At 45.2% G+C, this 23,699-nt stretch overlaps 1 protein-coding gene and 1 long non-coding RNA gene across 2 annotated transcripts; one reads left to right on the forward strand and one right to left on the reverse strand.

Moving 5' to 3' along the window:
- Positions 1-3,310: 3,310 nt before the first annotated feature.
- Positions 3,311-20,374, reverse strand: LOC117775121. Its single transcript, XR_004616187.1, has 4 exons — positions 20,269-20,374; positions 19,833-20,069; positions 15,210-15,397; positions 3,311-3,432 (listed from the first exon to the last, which is right to left on the reverse strand). It is a non-coding gene; the product is annotated as an uncharacterized LOC117775121 (long non-coding RNA).
- On the forward strand, positions 8,933-22,056 carry LOC117774693 (heparan-sulfate 6-O-sulfotransferase 3-B-like). The gene is made up of 2 exons (XM_034607312.1): positions 8,933-10,189; positions 20,561-22,056. The coding sequence occupies exons 1-2, from the start codon at positions 9,648-9,650 to the stop codon at positions 21,324-21,326; spliced, it is 1,308 nt and encodes a 435-aa protein (XP_034463203.1). The 5' UTR covers positions 8,933-9,647; the 3' UTR covers positions 21,327-22,056.
- The last annotated feature ends 1,643 nt before the right edge of the window (positions 22,057-23,699 follow it).

Consider the following 23,699-nt stretch of genomic DNA (forward strand, 5'->3'; position numbering starts at 1 on the left):
CAACATGACACATCCTGTTAAGAAACCCCGTGTATGTGCACATCCCAGCATGTGGACCTCTCCATCAGCGTCCCACTGCTGGAGGAGGCTGACTGCGTGCCATTTCCCCGGCCAGTCCCCAGACAACGTCAGTCGACTTCTGATAAATAGAGACTTTAATTCCTGCGGACAGGGTCTGTAACTGTCGGGATAGCCTGAGGCGAGCAGGAGAGACGCTCCTCACAAGCTGTGCCCGCAGTAAAGACTCCTGCCAGTGGCATCACAATGAGGCAGTGAAGTTCAGCTGTAGGACAAGATGCTGATGTGCTTGTTTCTGGAGCTCAAATCCCAGCCTCACTCGCATCTCCCTGCAGTGTTTCTCCTGGAGCCTCCAGGCTGAAGTTGTGGCGCTTACTTGAAAATAACACTTTGTGGATAGCAGAGGGAGAGACACCCATGCGGGGCAGAGAAGTGGCGGCGCTGCATTAGTCAGGCAGTAAAAAGGAGCAGGGGTGTGTGGAGGAAGAGGAGCAGACCTCTTGAGATGAGTAAGCACAGCTCTACACTCAATTTACTGCTTGATTTATGAGTTCATTTCCTGCTCCAAGTTCTCAGCGGGGGTGAGGTGGTATATCTCTCCGACTATAGGTAGCAGTGGCTCCACTTCCCAATCCCCCATGAGACCCACTCGCACAACTCCGGGCCTTCGTGGGACTATAAATAATGGCCTCTGTAACAAGTACACATTGAACACAGAGCGGAGCGGACGCCTAAACATCTTTATTCATGAAGGAGGTTCTTATCTTCCGCTGCAGAGGACCAGAAGGATTCAGACATATGCTGAAATGATGTGTACAGTTACAGTGACTGTACTGCTGCTCTCTGATAAGCGTCTTGAGATGTTTCGAAGAATCAGATGATAGAGAGGTGAAAAGAGACATTAATTACTTCTCTGTCTGTGCGTATGAGTGGAGATGAAATTTATAAATTCAAATGGGGATTTTTAGTTTTCAAAGCAATTTAAAGGAGTTTGCTAGAGTGACTGACATCACAGTAAAAACAACTTTCTTAAAAGCGCATGAGCGTTTGTGACAAGGGGGGAAATATGGAAGATTTAAAGTGTCTACCTGGTATAGGTACTTCCTCTTTTACCTTCTTCATAGGTAAATTAATGATTGGTCTTATTTCGGGGGGGTGCATCCTCACGCAGCAGATGAAGGACGCAGCCATAGACCACGTCTGACAAACCGAAATGAGACAGTCTGGTCTCCTTATTGCGTCACCAGCTTGCTCGTTATCTAACAAGTTCGGTATTAATGAGTTACTTGTTGCTATGAGACGTCACGATTGACAGCTGAGACTGACTCCCGATTGGTTGGTTGTTGGTTTTAGGGCGTGCTTGCAGTGGGGGGGGGGGGCCTCGCGGTGCCAGCCTGCTCCCGTTTATGACTAAAATCCAGACGATTGGAAGTGTCAGCTCAGCAAGAGCTCTGCACTGCCCAAGCAACTGGAAGCCAAACGGCAATCTCGCCTGCAACTGCCCACTGGTTTTCATCTCAGACACTTTGTTGTCTATTTTCAACGAGGCTGCCGCAGGGGTCACAAGTGGTGAATCAGCCTTGTGGGAAGGAGAGATGAGAGAGTGCAGCACTGGGGAGGGGAGAAGGAGAGAAGCATCCCACCGTTTCCTTTCATTGTCCCATATGAATGTTGCACAGGTCAGAAGATGTACCAGCACTGAAGAATTATATATAGAGACAAACGATGAGGTCTGCACCGATCTGTTTCTCATCCTCCCACTGGGCGAGGAGGCCCGGGCTCTACAGGGCAAATTAGCCACAGCAGCAGTGGTGGATCTTTTGGAGAGAACACAGGTAATAGATATATAAAATATAGAGGGAGAGTAATGTATGATGAATGTGCTCGTGGGTATAAAACTAAACTCAGACTTTATTGTAAGACAGAATAAACTCCTACTGGTGTCTGCATCATTACCAAACTGCACATTTCCTCTCTGCGATCATCCCTTATTTTCAGAAATATTGAGTCAAAGTGAAACTATTTAATAACTAAATAACAGCTTATTTTGAAATTTTGATTCAGATTTATTCTTTAGATTTTCTTGCACCTCTTGTTATACTCGTCTCTGTGTTGTTTTCAATGTCCCTTTACAGCACCTTGAATCTAACTCAGTGTAAACAATGCCTAGTCCAGCACCTAAATGCAGTTAGAGGTCTTTGCCATATTAGAGACTAAATGTTACGCTTGACAGTTTGAACAGATGAGGACGAGAGCAGGAACGAGGAGAGCAGATAACTGTCGCTCTCTTTGAGCTATCGCACGGCCTCCTTTGTATTCAGGGGGCGACTGGTTTTTGTGTCAGCGCGGGACAAGAGAAGCACTTAACGTGACATTTAGAGACGCTCAGAGATTCTCTCCGGAGGCCAGAGGGGGGGAGAAAAGAAGCGATGATGTTATCGCAGACATGTGTTTTAAATGCCAGGAGGGGTGCTTTACCAGAGAGCTTTGGCCACAAAGATAAGAGAATAACCCTCCAGCCTCTGGTCCTGCACCTCTTGCACCAGTTCTGAAGCTTTGTCTGAAATGGTTTAATCTGGTTTCTATCAGATATGATCTCACAGAGGGCTTACAGAGCAATCTTCTTAGATTGTACATTAGGGCCGCTGTTATCCACAGAAGAAATCCACACATGCACGGTGCATTTTAAAGACTCGGCCACAGACTGAATTTTAGCAGGTGGGCGACACAAGCTTTCTGGGATTTTGAATCTTAACCAGATGGTCATAATACACATCACGACTGTGATTCAAAGCCTTTTCTTTTTTTGAAGAATCTCACTCCCTGAATAATTTGTGAAATCTCCTTTCCATTAATACAAGACTAAGTATCTGTTATTGATGTGGGTTCATCCTGAAGGGACCCCCACAACAAGACAGCATGAATATTTAACAGGTGAAGAAAGGTCAATCTTCTGGTGTGCATACTGAGACTGAACTCATCAATCATCATTTCTGTGTGGAATCAGTTTGGATTAGAGAGAATGTTGCCACCATCAAAACAGATTTAAATCAAAAACAAGCATCTCAGTATTTTGCAATTCAAATACGACGCGTTCATCAATCTCGCGAATGCATCTTTCTTTACACAGTCTATAGAAGCATGTTTATATGTGCACAAAAGGTCCAGCGACGGCGATGGCCTCCAATACATCAGGCAGTGAGTTTGATGTGTGTGTGCATAGTGATGAAGCACCTACACGGGAGCTTTGGAAACAAGGATAGCCGTTCGTCACAAGACATCCTACCCGTCCGCAGATCTTCCACACCTCCACTCGTTTTTTCTATTTGTCTCAGAGACGGTCACTTGCTTCCATGGGCCCGGGGTTTTATGCCTCGTCACAGCCTTGTTGATTAGTTTCCTTAGGAATGACACCTAAAGTGGTAAGAGAGTACGACAAGCATCACAGTGTTAGTGACAGTGGGATATTGTGAGGAGCTGAATTCATCTTACTGGTACGAGCAAGTGGAGAAATGTGTTTGTACAGCGGTGAAATCCCCTCTTGTCTCGGAAACACATTCATTTTTATTTCTCCCATCACATTTGACCATTTGCCGTCATCAGGGACCACTTGAGTTTTCCAAACGCTGCCTCGAAGAAGCTCTTTCTCGCTCTGATATTCTGTGTGTTCACTTGAGGAATAATCCATTTTTACTTCTCTTGCCTTTGCGTGGCTCCTTGAATATTTACGGCTTTGATGTTTGGTGTCTAATGCAGTTACCTAAGCAGTTTGCTGTAACCGGCCTCTCAGAGATTCTCCCTGCACGCTTCTCCTATGTGTCTGTGACAATGAAGCCTCCTTTTGAAGCGTTTCCTCGCTGCCTCTCGTGAAGGTGTTTTCTGTAGATAATGACTTATTTCAATTCACACTTTACCCAAAGACTGCAGCACTTTAAAAAATATATATTACTTGCTTACTCTTACTTACTTGCAACTGTTGTGACATGAAATAAATTATAACTGCGCACACAAGGCCATACATTACTAATTCAATCTCTCTGGCTGCCAGGTAGCTGTGCAGCAGCCAGGGAGCTGTGCAGTGTAAAGACCTTTGAATTTAAACAGCAAAAAATTGCAAATAATTCAGAGGTGAATTTCAACACGGCTGACCATTCACTTTAACCTCAACGTGATTTAGCGAATAAATTATAGGGACAGAACAAAAAAAACGAGCATTGGGAAAAGAAAGATGGAATCAATACCAAGCGATGACGATCTGGTGCTTAATAATGTAATTAATATAAAGAAGACAAAAACATCACCCAACTTGATAATCAACTTATCTTTCTGGTCATTTATGAAGCAGCGCTGCCAGTTTGTTTTATATCGCTGTGAACTGAATATCTTTGTGTTTTGGTCTTGGGACGGACGGACTTTGTATTTCCACACTGACAAAATGAGTGAATTCTCTCATGCTCTCCCCACATGGAGCTGAATCTATATAAACACTTTCTTCCCTTCAAAAGAATACTTCACTTCACAGATTGGTCTTTTTAACATTAAACAGCTTTTAGACGCAGTTAAGTTCAAAGAGAAAAGCACCGTTCACGCTCCTCCTCCTTCACACAGACCTAGTTTAACCTGCTGATCCCGTTTTACATGACAACTTACTGAAGGTACATGTGAACGGAAATAGGAAGATAAATAAGAGATAACAAAGCCTTGGTGGCTGTCAGATATTCCATATGATTCCTTTATGATTTGTTGGTCTTGATCACAAACCGAGTTCACACATCAATAACTTCAGGATTTCACTTTGAAGGCTTTTATATCCTGCAGCACGAGAAGCGTGTTTGAAAGGTTTTCTCAAGAATGAAGACGGAATGTTAATTAATAGATATTTACAGGCGAGGTTGAGGTGAGATTCTTGCCCTTATTATCTTATTCCTTTGGTCTAAATCTGATTACTTTCCGATAAAAGAACAATGACATGAATGAAACGCTCTGTTTGCTCTTAATAAAAGTCACACTGAGGTCATTTCATTGCGAGGTGGTTCATTTTGATCTTCCCTAATTATTTTTCAGTTTGCTGCCTCGTTGGATCCTTTAAATCTCACTCCACACATTTATTCTGTCCTTGGGACTGTCAGCATTAAAGCCTCCTCCTGATTCAGCCACATTTATTCAGTTAACGTGAGAAATTAATGTCTTTCAATTGAACTCTCATTATGAAAGCAAGCATAGAGATATTTTTACATTTTATATTAATTAATATCAGCGAGTAAAGGAAAAAAAGTGGAGCCTAACACCGACAAAGATGTCAAGAGCCGACACCGGTGTCGATGTGCTGTAAACGAAACCACCTGATCTCCGTTACATCCTGTCTCTACCCCCCCCCCTCTGCACCCCCCCCCCCCCCTCCCCTCACCTGAACGTCCCGCTGCGTTGTTTATGTGTGAAAGACAAACTGCGGAGACAGTCCGGACCTAAATCTCCAGGGATCCTCCGCAGGAGTGTAGGAGTGCTAAAGACGCGTGATAGAGAAGTGCTTCATATAGAAGTGCTGTATGAACTATGCACTATATAAATACAATCCTTTTAGTAGTGGTAGTGAACTTGCACAGCAGTTTCTGAATGAATCAGCAAAGGCAGAGAAAGGTGACCTTAATATTGGGGTACAAGCAATAAAGCTTGATGAGAGAAATTACAGTAATTCTACCGCTGACATTCATTCAGGGGCTCGTATCAACTTCTGCAGGAAGTGACATGCAGGCTGTGTTGGAGCAGGCAATAAACATCCATCAGTGCTGATGGTGGAGACAGGAAGGCTGATTAGGCCACGGCACGACACATCACTATCAAATGTGTCCCCAAGGCTTCAATTACCTGCTCCAAAACGCAGATTGTATCGCCGGCCTCCTCTCCCATGTCCTCGCAGCGTAGTGGATAGCACACCAATCTGGGTTATTCTCTGTCGAGCTGCCAAAGTGCACAGTGTGGGACAGCAGCTTCCTTTTTATGTTGGACCAAGTGCAGAGCGTGTCCCTTTTGATTAAGTGTTTTTGGATGAGGCTGTGGTGAGAGCCCGGCACAGGTTGGCATGGGGCCGACACCACGCTGCAGGTGTTGGGGACTGCTGGTGGATCCCTGCGGTGGAGAGTTCACACTTCTTCAGACACTCGCTCCGCATGCAGCCAAGGAAAACGGCCAAAAGTGCTGCATGGCATCTAGTAATGGGACTTACAAGCAAAACGTTCCATCCTGGAAATAAAGAAAGGACATTTCTGCCAATGAGCCCCGACGGCCAAGGTGTTTCTTTTCAATGTGAACAACAATTATCAGATGAAGGTCGTAAACACACAGCATCTCATCTTTCTGGACAGGAAAGTACTGAAAACCATTTTGAACAGACTTCAAGGTGAAGTTAAGTTAACTCCTCTCGGATCCAGCAACAACAGGGACAGATCTCTACTGATGTCAAGATGTTACTATTTAATGTGACGTCTAATTAGAGGACGGTCAACAAAGGTGAAGAGTTTCTCCATGAAACACTTATTATATTAAATATTAATATTTGCAAAGAGATAAGAGCTTTTTTACCAGAGGAGTTGAAAGATGGTTTATATTTTGGATTTGGCCTTTTTCAAATCAAATCAGTTCAAAACATTTTGACTCAACAATAATTCAAGTCATATATAAATCATAAAACACTTATCCAGACAGTTTGCTGCTTCTGTTTGTTAATTCTAACACGGCATCATGATGTTTATTATAATGCTTCAGGTTGTCCGTCCGTCTCTTTCTTGTGAACACAAATTTGGCTGAGAATGAGGCTGAGAAATCAACATCTACCATCGGCTTATTAGACTGAAGATGCCTGACACGACTACAACATGTTGCTAAACATATGGGTCATAAGAAGACAGGACCGTCTCATACAAGATGGGTTCTTGATGCTACGAGACTGTAGTTTAGGATCAGTTTTCATGCTCTACTACAGAATGAATCTGCAGCAGCAGAACAGGATGTTCTCTTTCATACTGAAGATTTTCCTCAAGTTTTCTTGTGCAGCAGCTTTACATTCCACTTGCTTTCATTAATAATGTCTCAGGCTGCTCATTTGAGAGAAATGCTCAGAAACTCTCCGCTCACCGGCAGTCCCACAGCAAGAGTCCAAAAGTGAACTGTCGGAAAGTCTCTAAACTTCATTATAAAATCATTACTTATTCCAATAACCACAAAATACATACACGCATTTGTGGCCGCGTCACACGGGCCTCGCTGAAAATGAAAAAGACAAAACCCGATGAAGAGAAATCACAAACCAATCCAATCATTATTTCCAGGTAGCTTCAGCTCCATGAATGCGAGGCCTGTACACTGCTCCACCGGCTGAATCAGCACTTTCCCGGGGTTATTTCTCACAAGGCTTGTGTAGTGAGCGTCAGGGACCTCATAAATATCCCAGCCGCACAGCCAGTACAACACAAGTCTTGCTTCACTGCACAAAATATTAATGCAGATTCTTTCCCATCAGGGATTCTGCTCATATTTGAATCCACATGCCATTTGTAGGGATGGATTGTTTTTTGACTGCATCGTATCGTATGTGGAAGAGGCCTTACAGGGAAAGAGCAGGCTGACACAGGACGTTATCATCACTGAGCCTAAAAACATTGTGTCCACATGTGCACGACCTTTTGAAAATGAGATATTTCTTGTCATGACACAGAGTCCTCTCACCCCCCCTCACCCTCTCTTAGGATGAGGGATGCCGAGTCCCCTCACACATAAAGAGAGGTGAGCCGCGGACTAAACTCGAGACAGAGGAATGTGTTGTCAGAGTGCTGAAAGAGGATTGAACAGAATACATTCCAAAGCACACCCTGGTTAAATCCCTTGATGGGGGGGGGGGGCATCTTAAAGCAAAATAACAAAAGCTTTTGATGAGAGCAGGCTTAAAGGACGTCCATTACTGGAGCTCACATGCCTTTAGTTGTAGCCTGTAGTGTCTGCTGTAAATTCAACTGTACTGCATCACGTGTTCAGGTCTGTTAGTGTCGACGTCCACACACGGACACAGACACAGACACACAGACACACACACACACACGCACGCACACGCACACACACACACACACACACACACACACACACACACACACACACACACCTCTGGAATCTGTGGAATCTGTCCCTGATCACTGTCCGTGGTGCTGAAATCACTCCTCTCTATTAATGATCGACACACAACCACCTGTATAAAGCAATATAAATATAACACTAAGGAAATAACACCGCTGTAACAGTACATCTCCTACTCTAAAGTCACTATATTATATTTGCAAGTAACTAATTATATATTAAAAATAATTCATAACAATTAAAAGGTAAATGGTCTGTATCTATATAGAGCTCTTTTAGTCCTGATGCCCCAATAATAAGAATTTTAAAATCATTAATAATACCTGTTGTTTATGTCATATCGTGGTTCTTTTAATTTCCTATCCTGTTGTAATGCTAGTGATTTTCTTCCACCACTTGTTCGAGGCCACTCTAATAATTACCTCTGTGTGTGTGTGTGTGTGTGTGTGTGTGTGTGTGTGTGTGTGTGTTTGAGGATGAGGCTGCCAGGACAGCTGACTGGTGGATGCAGAATCAAGCTGCCCAGAATAAAACATGAGGCTACCTGGTCATCAAAATAAAAGCACGCCTGACTTCAATCGGCCGATTTGATGAACTGGTCAACTTCATAGGTTGAAGACACTGAGCTTGTCCAGAGCCAAGTATAGACTTGGGGTGCATCACTCTGGTTGATTAGACCAGTAAAGTAAAGGTTAGTATTAGTCCACATTCAGTAAAGTGTGTTTTTCTTTAAACTTTAAACATTTCTCTTTGCTTCAGCCTTAAACTAGACTTTCTTTTTATTTCCTTTCTCCAGCTGTGTTCTCACATCGCCTCCTTCGGACATTCTGGGGTTTTTACTGGGGGGGCTGGCCGGAGAAAGTCTCCCTTGGACGTTTGCGTTCACACATGCAGCCCCTTTGGAGAACGTCAGGAGATTCCCCAGTGTTCAGGGCATGTCTGAAAACAGCTTAAGTGACTTGTTGATTAAAAACTCTGACTAACGACAGAACGAGGGCATTTCAGGGGCCAATCAGATTTCAGATGGGGCCAGTGATCCTCTAGGTCCGCCCCTGGATTGACCCTATTTCCACATGCTTGTGTTTTATTCTGACAGTGAGGACAGGAAGTCGCGGTGTGTTGGCTCTACTCTGCTTGTGGGGGGCGCTCCGGGCTCAGATACCGATCAGCGGTTGTGTCTGACAGGACAGCCGAGCCCGAACGCACCGCTCGGGGGGGATGCTCCGTTACGCACCGACGCCTCTGGTGGTTGTGTTTACGCAGGCGACTTCTGAGTGACCCGGTTCAAAACAAGATGTCTTCACCCTCCACGGAGTAGGTGAGTGTTCAGAGGCAGCTGAAGTTTGGAAAGTGGACGTGTTGCGGTGCAGGACGAGGCCGGAGTGCGGGACACGAACCGGAGCTCCGCGCGTCTGGAGAGGAGCGGGCGCGCAGGATGAGACGCGGGGAAGAGGAGCACGACTCGGACATCACATCACCGTCTTCGTGATTCACAGTTTCCCACCATGGAGGAGAAGTTCAACCGACTCATCTTCATCCCCATCGCGGCGGTGCTCTTCCTCATGATCGGGTACCAGTACGTGTGCCCGGCGGACTCCAACACCTGCTACTTCAGGAGCGAGGACCAGGGGCTGTTCCAGCGCTACTCGTCCGGGTTCGAGTTAGTTTACCCGGAGCTGGAGGCGGACGAGGACCTGCCCTCGAAAATCACCGCCAGATTCAACTTCACGGAGCGAGACCTGGACCGACACGTCGACTTCAACATCCGAGGAGACGACGTGATGGTGTTCCTCCACATCCAGAAGACCGGCGGCACCACGTTCGGGCGGCACCTGGTGAAGAACATCCAGCTGGAGCAGCCCTGCGACTGCATGCCCGGCCAGAGGAAGTGCACCTGCCACCGGCCCGGGAAGGCCGAGTCGTGGCTCTTCTCCCGGTTCTCCACAGGCTGGAGCTGCGGGCTGCACGCAGACTGGACCGAGCTGACGAGCTGTGTCCCGGTGGTGATGAACAAGAGGGACAAGAAGAGCGCTCAGAGGAGGAAGAGGTGAGGTGTCCCCTGCACCTTCATTCATTCATACACTTCACCTTCGTCAATGAAGGACATGAGACTGGAGGAAACCATCTCCTTCACCTGTTCACTCACTGAATTTTGACTATTTTACACACACACACACACACACACACACACACACACACACACACACACACACACACACACACACACACACACACACACACACACACACACACACACACACACACACACACACACACAACCTTTAGGTTCTGGGTTGTTGGTTTGACAAAAGCTCTTTGACGACACAACCTTGGGCATTGTTCACAGTTCTCTGATGTGTTGAGGAACAAGTGATGGACAGTGATCACAGAGGTATCTCTGTGGAACCGTCTCTCCTGGTCTTTCTGTTTCCTCAGGGCTCTGCCACACATGTGAGTTCCTCTTAATTATATGTAATGCAGGGTGCAGAGGGTGTTAAAGCCGTGGTGTTAACATGCTCGCCACCTGGCATGTGGAAGCAGCCAGCAGACAGAGCGTTTCCTCGCCTGAAGGTCTGATTCAATTTCCTGTAATTACAGAACCAGCTGAGCTAAGCTTAAGTGAGTAAATCACTTAAGAAGGGCAGGGTCCTCCGAGGTGTGCCGCCCGCGTGTTGAAGCCAATTTGCCTCGGAGTCGGTTCAGAGAGCAAATCTCCATATGTTACCGAGAGCATTAAGGGGGGGGGGGGGGGGTCGACACGGAGCGGGAGTGCCTTCAAGAATCCTTCCAGTCCATTAACGGCAGCCATCAGACTTAATTTAACGCTTTTAAATCGTTTTGAAGAGGCGCCTCGGAGCCGTGTCAGCACTGTGAGAGAATCGACAACACTCCAGTCACCACTTGTCAACTCAATATAATAGTTAGTGAGAAATCAGCGGTCAGTAACATCGGCACTTTGCTGACATGGGCTGGCGTCATTTCTAAACATGGGACCAAATCTGGGCTCTGCACCAAATTCCCTGCTATAAAACGTCAATTACAGACTCGTGTTTCCATTCACTGAGCTAATGAGAGCCGTATAAACTCCTGTAGGTGTTTACCGAGAAGGACGCGTCTGTGGCTTACCGCAGCACAGACAGATCTGATATAATATGATACTGCACCGGGCCATCTTGAAAAGTACTCCCTGATAACGTGATACTTCATTGATCCGGGCAGTGCTCTTTCTACACAGAGGTCAGGGTCGTCCTCGATCAGGGACGATTCACTATCTGCTCTGTCTGACCACACAGGCTGTGATGTCATCATTTAAATCCTTCTAACATAAAGGAAATATTTCGTCTGTGATGACTCATAAGTACTTACAGCTTTTACAAGAGAAGTCTTCACATGTGACCAGATGCTAGGTTTATATATTTTAGAGGAAAGGCTCAAGAAATGGCTCAATTGGAGCCAAACGCCCCCTGAGTCACAACTCACTCTGTCCCCATGCATTTATCACACGAGTTGTGAGTCATAACTTGTTCAACAGCCACAGATCTGTCACATTAAGTGTTCTCGTCCCAATGCTTTGTGGATTTTCTGTCTGTTCAGGGGACCATGACGCTGGCATGTGCTGCGCTGACTGGACCCTCCTTTAGTTTTAGTTTCATTCTACCAGTTTATTCATGCTGCAGTTCTATCCGACCTGGTTGTCGTCACTGGCCCCACCATGATGGACTGTGACGCACACGAGGCAGCGATGGAGCTGAGTCTGTGCTTGTTGTGCACATCAGTGAGTTTTATCAACTTACGCTACAGCTCAGCTTAATACAATATTTAATTCTTCTCCGATCGACCATTTAAAAGTCGCTTGTTTGGATTTCAGCCCTGATCCCACTGCTCTTGAGAGAGTTTTTTATATATTTATAATCCAGATTGTTTTATACTCGGTACCTGAGGTTAAGACATAATCGTTCAAAGTGTTTTTCAAAAAGTGCTCATAACATTTGTTCCTAGTTTGACTCCCAAAGACAATCCAACTTAGTAATAGCATGGCGACACTGACTCGTCTGATACGAGTCACATATAGCAACAGGAGTGCAGACAGTCAGGGATAAAACATCATGGGACTGGAAGACGCCCACGCTCACCTTCAGGCTACATGCAGCAGGGTGTGACGTGTTCCAGAGTCTTATCTCAGCCCTCAGACTCTTCACTGGGATATTTAACTCTCCGGCACAAGATATAACATTTGGAATTCCTAAAAATCCCTCTTGAACTAACAGCACAGTTTTTACTTAACTTAAGTTGACTGATTACATTTCTGTAGAGAAAGTCAGAGTCAAGTATCGGCAGACGCAGCCCACATGGTGATGACGACAGGTGGCACGTATGTCTACACAATTCTTTAGTGCGCTCCCTAAATGACAATGTGAAACTGAATGTAAACAGTATAACAAGCATTAAGCTGTGGTCCGGACACTGCTCGGGACGTTCAGGTGTGTAATTACCCTTAGTGAGACTGTATTTACGTCCACTGAACCCCCCCCCCCCCCCCCCCCCTCACTGTAGCTGGCTGCCTCTGCCTCAGTCCACTACTTTCTGTCCCCAGATGAAATAGATCTGCGTCTCGCCCGTTGTGAGATCAGGTCGTGTGTGCACTGAATGTGCAGAATATTACAAAGGCTTCTAACAATCTGCATCTGTGCTCTGTAAAGAACATCTGTCCTCCTGCATGATCAGTGTATCAGTAACAAATAATGACTTTTACCTGGATCAATAGTTTTCACATCACCTCTCTGCTACACACCCTGCCAGTGTAACAACTAGTAACACAAATACACAATTACACTAAGTGGAGCATGATAGTGCAAAAACACGGCATTAGTTGCAATGTCATTTTCTTTAATTGTACAATACGTGTGTCGTGATTGTGGGTAAATGTGTCTTAGAAACTTCCACCAAGAAAGAAAATGAGAAAATGAGAGGAGAGCACTAAGCTCCTTGGAAACCAAACGAGTTCGCATAGCAACCAGTTTTAGTTTTGTTAAAACGGACTGACTAACATAAGAAGCACATGCTGCATTCAATCACACGTCTGGCAGATTCCCCCGAAACTCTAAGAAAATACGTGGCCGGTTCAAGTAGCTTTTGATTGGCACGCCACTGGTCAGAGGCTCCTGCAGGGCTTTGCTCGCAGCATGTGGCTACAGCATTCACATCGCAGCGGGCTACAAAATTGCTGTAAGGCCAGACGTCAAACCTGCTTCAATTGCCGGTCTGCGCTGTTCGTCCTTGGCAGCTGGTCTCACACTGTGCAGTCAGAGAGTGTAACCTTATTACTGACCTCATTATTTCAGATTAGGGCAGAGAACGCAGGCCGGCCGAAACACGCCTCAGGACCAGTCCAATTAGCTCAGTTCATTCTGGGCACAGTCAAAATGGGTCCTGCTATTAATTTGGCGACGGTTCCCTGTTACTAATGATGATAATGGTATAATGGGCCTGAAAATATGCAGAAATAAGCAGCTTCAGTAGTAAAACAGGGAGGAAATATGATAAAAAAAACGGTTTTATCTAAACGCAGTTCTCGAGATATTTGATTTTCTGTTTCCTCCATTTTTCTCTGAAATTCACATCAGACCATTGGAAAGAAAAAGTCTGGTTGCAACTTTCTGACGTTAATCTGCCTTTGCAGTTTCAGTGAGTCACTTTAAATCCTCGGCTTCAGAGAGACATATGCAGAGATTTCAGAAAGGGATGTATGTAATTGAGAAAACGTGTTAGAAGCAGAGAGAATTTCTTAATGCTCTGGGCGTAATGCTGCTGCGGTGCTGTCACCGTTTCTTTTGACTGTGGAGTCAGACTCTCAGCTTACACATGGGTTGTTTTTATGCTGCTGACAACCGCACAGTATTGTTGAAACTACAAGTGACAAGAACAGTGATTGTGTGAATAATGTGACCCTCGGTGACCAGAAGTCAAAGGAACTGCTCCCTGTGGATCTGATGCCTTCAAATCAGACTGTAAATAACACCTTCTTACTCCGAGCAAGGAAAAGTTGAATGACTCTGCAGTAAATGTACCGCGGCTCTATTTAAAACACTCTGGTGTCTGGTATGGCTAGTGCAGTGTGTACTTGAATCAGTATATATAAATATAAATGTGTTTATCCTCGTGCAATCCTCCTGTACTTCTCTCTCCTCACATAATATTCTGTCTGCAGTGAATCTGTACATGTTCTCTGTATTTTCTTGTCTATTTTTAATCTATTCCATCTTGTCATCACCTCAGTTTGACGAAGTGCTGCTGTAACAATCATGTAATCTTCTCCTGAAGATGTGAAGCTGGTGAATTAGATCCTTGTCTTGCATTAGGAGACAGTTCTGATTCGTCACTTCTTGTGGGAGTATGTACAGTACCTGACACCAGGGTTTTATTTTTAGCGGGGAGTGAATGTACGGGTCCTTGGAGGGAGCCTGTGCTGCAGCCTGATGTTGTGATATACTGTGGGCTGATAAATCTGAAAACTCTCCTCAGGTGGAGAATACTTTTAGATTTTGGTCAATATTTCTCATGGTTACACGACCCAGGTTTACCTCTGTGAAGAAGGCGGGACATTGCATGTTGCTCATGGGGGGGGGGGGGGGGGGGGGGGGGGGGGGGGGGGGGGGGGGTAGTGCTGCAGTACGTCACTTCACACTCATGCAACAGTAAATCTTCATCGGCCTGTTGATGAAGTCCGACTGCATCAGAAATATCAGCCTGCATGACTTGACCTTTGGTTATTTAACTGTGTCAGTATTAAAGCGAGCACCTCCATCTCATGATTTACAGCAGCATGAGAATAATATTAATAAATATACGCCGATATATAAAGATGGATGATATATATGGCCTCTGGAGCGCCCCCTGGTGGCTGGCTGCAGTATAGGTCATAAATTACAATCAACCAAAATTCAAAGTTCATGTAAAAAAAATGGATTCCTGTCACAGATAGTTCTTCTCACACTGATCGTGTTTTCATGTTCCTGATAACTTTGGTTATTAGATATTTGATGATATAAACATCTTAATTGACTCACTGATGGCCGAGCACATGTATCAGTGGGATCTGGATACCGCAGCTCCATGATCCTCAACACGCTGCTGCACAGACTCTGGCTCCAAGTGGGCAAGATGGCAGCGTTCGTATCCGGGATGTTTTGGCTGCATCTCTGGATATCTGTAGAAAAGAGACGGGTCATCCATCGTTGAATGACCTCTGAACTTCCTGTAGGGGGGGACAGGAAGAAGGGAGTTTGTGTTTTGTAGATTTTATGGAGTTTATAGTCTTCTTGTGATACGACGACTCTCTTCTGCTTCTCTTCAATATGGTATTAATTTATGTTTGTTTCTAACTGCAGAAAGCAATGAAACACATCCTCTGACAATAATTGTCACACGACACTGACACGTTGCTTTGGTGTCATGGCTTCTGGCAACTGAATCATTTGTCAGTGTTAAAGCCCCATCTGAAGACATAACATATCCTTCCTGTTTACAGTACAAGTGATTGGATCAGACACATTTCAAACAACAGACCAGAGTGTGGAGACGTGTGTGAATACGATAATGAACTGATAAAGCCTGGCTCTGCCAGCACTAACTATTTTTATTTGTACTGCTGCTGTTGACACACTGGTGAGATGTGGGAACGGAAATTCCCTCAAATCCTCCCAGTAACCACAACAACCTTGAACCTTGTAATATTGCTATTGATGACAATTATATATTAAACTATGATATTGTTATTTTGACCTTTAATGCTTTCAAACTATCATCACCTCTTCAAGAAAGTCTGTAGATAAGAGTAAGAGATTATGTTTTAAATACCTTATATGACGGGAAAATACAATCAACAATCATTTAAGTTTTTGGGGCAGAAACGAGCAGGAATGAAAGATATTATAGAAATCATTGAAGAACGTCTTCAATCACCTTCTGCAGAGGTGGTTCATTGTGGTGGGATATTGGATGGAGTTAGAGGAATTAGATAAAGAGGTAAATCAAACCCTCTCTCCCTCATGACAGTGAGGAACGTCTGGCATTGAGAAATGTGAGATATTCTGAGGATCTGGGTAATCTCCACAGTCCCTGGGGGGATTAGGGGCAGTTGAAGACAGGTTTTATTACACAAGGGTGGAGGAAGGGGGCGATTAATCCACAACTCCAGATTTGTACAAAACCTGTCGGCCGAATGGAAAATTCCTTTCTTTTTAAAATACAGAACATCGTGTTAGTTTTGGTTGAAGACAAGAAAACAATTTCTGTTGGACAGATCAATATGTGCCATCAATCAAAAGGCCTCACGGTTTCTATCTTGGGCCGAGTTACTGCACGGATGATAGATTATTATAGAACTGTTGAATTGAATGAGAGGAAACTCATTTATTCCACTGGATTTCTAGGTTGTTATTGACCAAGTATGTCTTATATAAATGTATGATATCAGCTGCTGTGTGATGAGAATCTTATTTTTTGTGATTTTACAGAGTAAGACTTATTGGAAGGATGAAAGCTGTAAATCACTTTCAAAGCGTCAATGTCAAACAAACAGCACACGGTTGGACGCAGCCTTCAGGTATTTCTAAACTGAGGATTGCCTTTCAGAAATACAGTTTGTATGGGTTGAAGTGACCTTTGCAGAGCTCGGTCTCCCATTTATCCTTTCCATCGCTGCACGGACCTAGAGGACTGACACTTCACAAAGCTGCAAAGATTAAGATGTCAAGCAAAGGTTAAGGCTAAGACGCCAAAGCTACTAAAGCTGCACACGCCAGGTTGTTGTGTGCGTGGACGTCCTCCGCGCTGCGCTCGCCGTGGGTGTGTTTGAAAACCAGATGAACTCCAGGAACTCTTGGAGAACGTCTCTACCTGAAAGGCAGCCAAAAGGGAATAAATACAGATGGATGATTCCGTCTCCAGAGGAAGATGCAAAGATGATACCTCACTTTGTTTTGAACCCTGAAATACTCTGCATAATTCAATTTGTTGAAGTGTTTGCTGGCTACAGCCGGAACACAGTCTGTCACCTAGTTGTCAGTGAAACCACAGCTTCACACCGTGCATGCCTGGACACTTCATCCTTCTGCAAGCGTTCTCTGCTCCCTCGTCTCCGCACCAGCATCCCTGGGGCTTTCCTTTATTTGCCCAAAATAGCATCTCATATCTGCGACCGATGAAGATCACAGTGCCGGTCTCGGTGCTCATCGCTCCTCTCCTCACTCTCTGTATATTTAATCTAGTATTGTGAGCTGATAATATTGCTCACAACTGGGTAACGTTTAGGATGGGAGCCTGAACTATGGACAGATAAAAGACGCAGCACACGTAGCTGATGACGACAGGACGTTAGTATTTCATACAGAATTATTAAGTGCGCTCCCTGAATTGTTCTGACTCACATAATAAAACATTTAGCAAATCCATCATTATCACAACCAACAGGACATTAAAAAGAGATTTTAGGGAGATAAGCCTGAAGCGTTAATGACTGAGGGGTTTAGATTTTCCTTGTATTGACAGTAGGGAGTGGTTAAGGGATCCCTCTTGGGCACAGAAACACCTTTATAATGGATTTGCTCCAACTGTGCCAGTTATCAACACCCTGACTTTGGTGTGAAATCCATGTGCAGTCCTGTGCTTGTTCTCAAAGTTGTTTCTTCTTGGGACTTGGCTGCTAGAAAAGCCTTGAGATGTGATACTTAGAGAAACTTCATTGACGAGTCTCATTGGAAAAGCCGGAGCCGTGAAACTGCTCCTCAGAAACAACTAAAAGCAACATGATGTACTTTCATTTTTCACAAGGATAAGATGAATGAGATTGTTGTCGATCCACAGACTTTTTGTATGGGCGGCTTCAGCAGCATAAATAGTTTCCATCAGGGCTTTTATCACGAGACTGGCAATGTCCTTGATGCTAGTGAGTGAATTAACAAGGCAGATATCGATCTTTCGCAGCGAGTTTCCTCTGTAGCTTTCTGATGGTGATTTAGAGAGTGAGAGAGAGACAATCAGGCAGAGAGACGGAGAGAGGGCGATCAATATTGTTTGCAGGTTTGCCGTGTGGAGAAAGGTGACTGACGGGGAGAAGGGCACGAACGAGGCCTCGGGATTGATCGGTGGCAGAATGCGACAAGCTGATTTAACTTTACCTTCAGGGAACAGCTTTGCATGATCACATACACATGCATGGTTGTGCAATGACGGAGACGCTGCTGGTCTGCCAGAGAACATGGGATTTGGGCTCGATCGATCAGGTATACGAGAACGCAGAAAACGTTCCCACTTTGTCCTTATCAGGCCTAAACGACTTAGAAGCCATTTAGCAGACGAGCAAAGAGCTGAGGCACCGGCGTGAAATAAAGTGGGACAGGTGACAGATAATGTTTAAGAGAGATGCATGGTGGGAGTTGTTTTAGCTCAGGAAATCTTCCTCAACTCACAAACTGTTTCAGGCAAAAGGCAAAGCACTGCTTTACCCTCAGCAATTCCTCCACTGAGTAATTATTGCTGACCTTCATAATCTGACCTTGCCTCTGTCCCTGACATTTGCTGCTCTTTGTCAATGAAAGCGCAGACGCAGAGAGGTGGGGCTGCACGGACATTTATTGATCTGGCTGTCTGGCGATGAGCTGCACAGATAGACGATAGGCACGGGAGGAGGAAGAGGGTGAGCTGTTTTCCAGGAAGTACAACAAAGGCCGCTTTGTGAGGCGCTCGTGTGCATCCATCCATCTCGTGCTGTCCGTTCAAGCCAGCGAAGATGGCAGGGTAATTCACTTAGCTTCCACTGCTGAAGGCCATTATCTGTGGGTGGTGTGCCTGTCTGCGGACGAGCTCTGCCATGATATCATCATGCCACTCACTTGAGTAAACATCACAGCTGATTGATATCTGCCGCCTGCCGATAATTGCTGAATTATGGAGCTTTTACGGCTGTTTGGTGGTGCAGGCTTTCCTCACCAACATAACTCCCTCAATAAATCTAATTTCTCAGTTTAGCAGCGAACCTGAAAAGCTGATGCATTGATGCTCTCATTGTAAAAGCTCCGGGTTTCATGGTTGATGCTTTTTACATCTAATACATGTCAGATTTAGAAATGGAAGATTTAACTTATAGAGATCGATGTATTTTACCACAACAGCCGCTCCTTTTTATCCTCCGTTTTGTAAATATCCAGATTTTGTCAACACCGACAGTCCGAACTCTCCCTCATCCACGGCCTGTACTCAACAGTTCAATACACCTCGGACATCTGTTCTTTGTCTGGCTGCACTGAACCCAACATTGTCCATCTGCAGTGTGAACTAGAATAAAGAGAAACACTTGATACACTCGATAATAGACTGAGAATAAACACAGGAAGTTGATTAATTTTGATCTGTTATCACGAACTTCACCGTGTTGCTTTATACTGGTAACAAGTGGGAAGGAGACTGCATCATGCACTGAGCATTCATGGAATAGGGTTTATAAGAGAAGCTTCCACAGCAGCATTGCAGCAAAACGTCCTTGAATCCGAATTCTTTATTTAGCTGTTAACTGAAAGCTCGCAGAAAGTAAACCCTGAAAGAAATCAAATGTTTGGCTTTTCATGTGAACTTAATATCTGGTTTCTGTCTGACGCCGTGAGGTCGTGGTGATCTTTGCACACGAGATGAACCTTTTCAATTTCCCTTTCATCCATGTTGTTTTCATTTTTGAAAAACTTTTTTTTTTTTTTTTATTCTACCGCCGCCGACTCCTTCAGTCACCTCGCCGCGCTGCCGGTCATCACTGAACTCAATAGATGAGAGCAGAAAGCTGTTTGTTAGCTGAAAGGTTTCCATGCGGCTGCGTTACAGCAATTTGTGAGGCGCCGTTTGAGGCAGATCAGAGTGACTCAGAAACACGAAAGGTGCTGGAGATGGAGAGGGAAAAAAACATATTACCAGAGGTAGACAGGAGAAAATTGGTGGGACAAAAACGAAAATAATTTCACATCTGCAGGATATTAAATGACATAAACGCTTGTTCTGCATTGCTCTCTAACACCCACAGACGCACTCAACGATGTTTTTCATTTAAACCCTAATCACACTTTCAGTCGCTCCATATACCTCCAGGGTTGTGATACTTCTTCTGCTCTGTATTTCGGTTTTAACTGCAGCAGGATATGAGATATTTGATGTATAGTTTCATCCTCCTTCACCGGGTGGAAGTGTTTTTCTCGCTTCACACGCACTAAAAGTGCATCACATTACAGATCAGATACATGGTGCTTTGTCCATCACTCACTTATCCCATCGTTCAGGGTTTAATGCCTTGCCCAATTGTCAGGAATAGAACCACTGACCCCACCAGTGCATGCTGGACATCTCATCTTATGTATCTCTTTATTTGTCTCTGCAGGAATTTCTACTACATCACCATGCTACGTGACCCCGTGTCCCGCTACCTCAGTGAGTGGAAGCACGTGCAGCGCGGGGCCACTTGGAAAACAGCTCTCCACATGTGTGATGGCCACGCGCCCACTCAGGAGGAGCTCCCCGCCTGCTACAATGGCGACGACTGGACCGGCGTGCCTCTGGCAGACTTCATGAACTGCCCGTCTAACCTCGCCAACAACCGCCAGGTCCGCATGCTGGCCGACCTCAGCCTGGTGGGCTGCTACAACATGTCCTCCATGAGCGAGCTGGAGCGAGGCCACGTGCTGCTCGCCAGCGCCAAGGCCAACCTGCGCAACATGGCTTTCTATGGCCTGACGGAGTTCCAGCGCAAGACGCAGTACCTCTTCGAGCGGACGTTTGGCCTGCGCTTCATCCGGGCCTTCACGCAGATCAACAGCACGCGCGCGGCCAGCGTGGGAATCAGTGAGAAGGTGCGGTGGCGCATCGAGGGGCTGAACGCCCTCGACATGGAGCTGTACGAGTACGCCAAGGAGCTGTTCCTGCGGCGCTACCAGTACAACCGCCAGAGGCAGCACCAGGAGGAGCGGCTGAGGAGGAGGCAGGAGAGGCAGCACAGGCAGAAGCTGCACAGGACTTATCTGGCTGAGCTCTGGAGACTAGGAGGAGGAGGAGGAGGAGAGGAGGAAGACGAGGAGCAGGACGTGGTGAAGGTGCTTGAGAATGCGGCCACCACAGAGGATTACAGCAGCCAGGTGGTGCAGTGGTGAGGAGAACACAGAACTAAAACCACAGAGGCGCTGACTGGTCGCTGTCTGATTCATCGTGCTCCTCCCTCCGTCTTCTTGTCTCACCTCTGCTGTAAATCTGCCAAACCTCCTGCTCTCATGACGCTTTGTTGGACTGCCCAATGGTGTCTTAATATTTATGATGGATGTATTTGTCATGGCAACATAAACATTTTGTATTTGGTTTCTTTGTTCTGGCAGTGCAGTTGTGAAATGTATTTATTTATTTGTTAGCCAGTGCTTTGAATGTTCTCAAAGCAGCGAGAATGTTTCCTAAATTTCGCTAAGAAATAACTGAAAAAAATAAGGTGTCTCATGACGAAGGGCAGATAATACAGATTAGTATTAGTATAGTATCTTATCAAAATGGCGAAGGACTCTTTGGATGATCTGTGTCATGTCTGTGATCTAGCGCCGTGTCGAGCAGTGGAATCTTGTAGTTGCTCTGTGGTGTTTGGCTTCATAAGAATATCAAAGCACAAACTTGGCGCTATAGTCTGCGCTGTGTTTTTCTTTCTGACTGACGAAGCTGCAGAAACAATCAAGGCGTTGATTTCTTGCAGGAAATGTGTTATAAAAATAAAAAACATGCAGTATCCAGTGATGTAAATTTGTCCCTGACCGCCTCTGTGGTACGCAAGTGTACATGCACATGTTCTTGCTTTGCTCCTTTTTTCACAGCATGTTCTCACCATAAAAATCTGAAATCCTCACGCGGTGTGACAACTTCTTCCCATAACCACGCACACACAGACACACTGACACACACGGAGGCTTGCTCTGGAGGAGAGCAGCGCCGCAGGCCTGAAAGACAGCCTGTCAGAGCCAGCTCCAGCGCTCTTACATCACTGTGATGGAACATTGGTATTTCCACCATTAGGACATTGATCACAGGCTCTTCGCTCACAAATTGATCGTTTAAAGTTCAATTGACCGTGACTCTGGTGCAGCAGAGAACAGAAGCAGCCCGGTGGCTGGCTGAACGCCTTCTACTCTCATAATCCCACAAACATACAGTACGCAGCTCAACTGACGCTTCCATTTGCACTCGAGTAGAAAAGCAATCTGTTTCAACACATTCCCACAGACACTGGAGAACATTAAAGAATTGTTTCTTCCACCTGACGTTTGGTTCGTGACGATGAGATCAGGGGCAGAAAGGGAAACGGTGATGTCCACAGACTGAAATAGCCTTTCTATCCCCAGCTGCAGTCGACATTCTACTTGCACAACATGGAACAGATAAAGATTAGAATTATATGAGCCTGCGATAACGACTCTCTGGACACAAACTCCTTAAATGTTACGCCAATTCCATCTTTGTTATTTGACACGGCTTCATATTTGATTTGATCGCAGCCATAAACCAGGAGAAGTCGGCGCAGCAGAAACTTCCGTAATCAAGCCAGAAGCAGCCAGTGAAAGACAAATAACGTAAAAGCTTCCGTTATCTCCGCAGGATGTGTCTGTGTTGACAGGGAGACTTTGTTCCAGGAGGTTTCAAATGGCCGTTTCACTAAGATTCGTACATCGCAGTATCGAAGCCATCAAGTCGGATTCTAACCCACTGGTTCCTGAGTTGTCAGCACATGTCGGCTTTGGAAATGAGAAATGTTAGTTCATGGGGAAGATAAATCCATTTGCACAGAGAAACGCAGCTAAGTGCTTCGACACAAGCTCAGACTGTTCCACAGACCAGTAGCTGCAGGAGATGTTTAATCACACCGCTGCTTCTGAGTGTCCACCTGTGTCAAGAGGATTTGAATGAAGGAAATTCACAATGTGAGACATGATTAATTCTAAATTCAAGAAAGTAACATCTGATGCAACCTCACACTGCAGATCAAGATGGATGACATGTCTCCACTTCCTCCCACTATCCATAATGAGGCCAGAATATAAAACGCTGCCATCTTGGGAACCTGCGCAGTGGCAAGGTCCCACTGATACTGGCCCTCGACCAATCACGAGTCAGACTCAGCTGTCAATCATGAGGATTCGTTCTGTTTTTATATCATCAATTAACTAATTAAAACCAAGCTTCTCAGATACATGAGCATTCATTGGCTTTTGCTGGTGGATTTAAGGTGGATTTTCTTGGCAGTGGTGGTGAAGACAACAACTCCCACGATCCCACGCTGCTTAACCGCTGCTCAGCGACCCCTAGTGGCCAAAGTTACATATTATGTTTTTGAAAATGAAGCTGAAATAAATGTGTAGTGTCACAAGAGTACAGAAACTAAAGTTTCATTTTAAAAACAAACTGACCTCAGTACTTGGTTCATGGAACTGTTAAATCTCAGCACATGAACTTAGCTTCTATTCGAGAAAGTTCTACAACAGGAACAATAACAA

Source organism: Hippoglossus hippoglossus, chromosome 2 (genome assembly GCF_009819705.1).
Source record: "Hippoglossus hippoglossus isolate fHipHip1 chromosome 2, fHipHip1.pri, whole genome shotgun sequence".
In the NCBI taxonomy this organism is placed as follows: domain Eukaryota; kingdom Metazoa; phylum Chordata; class Actinopteri; order Pleuronectiformes; family Pleuronectidae; genus Hippoglossus; species Hippoglossus hippoglossus.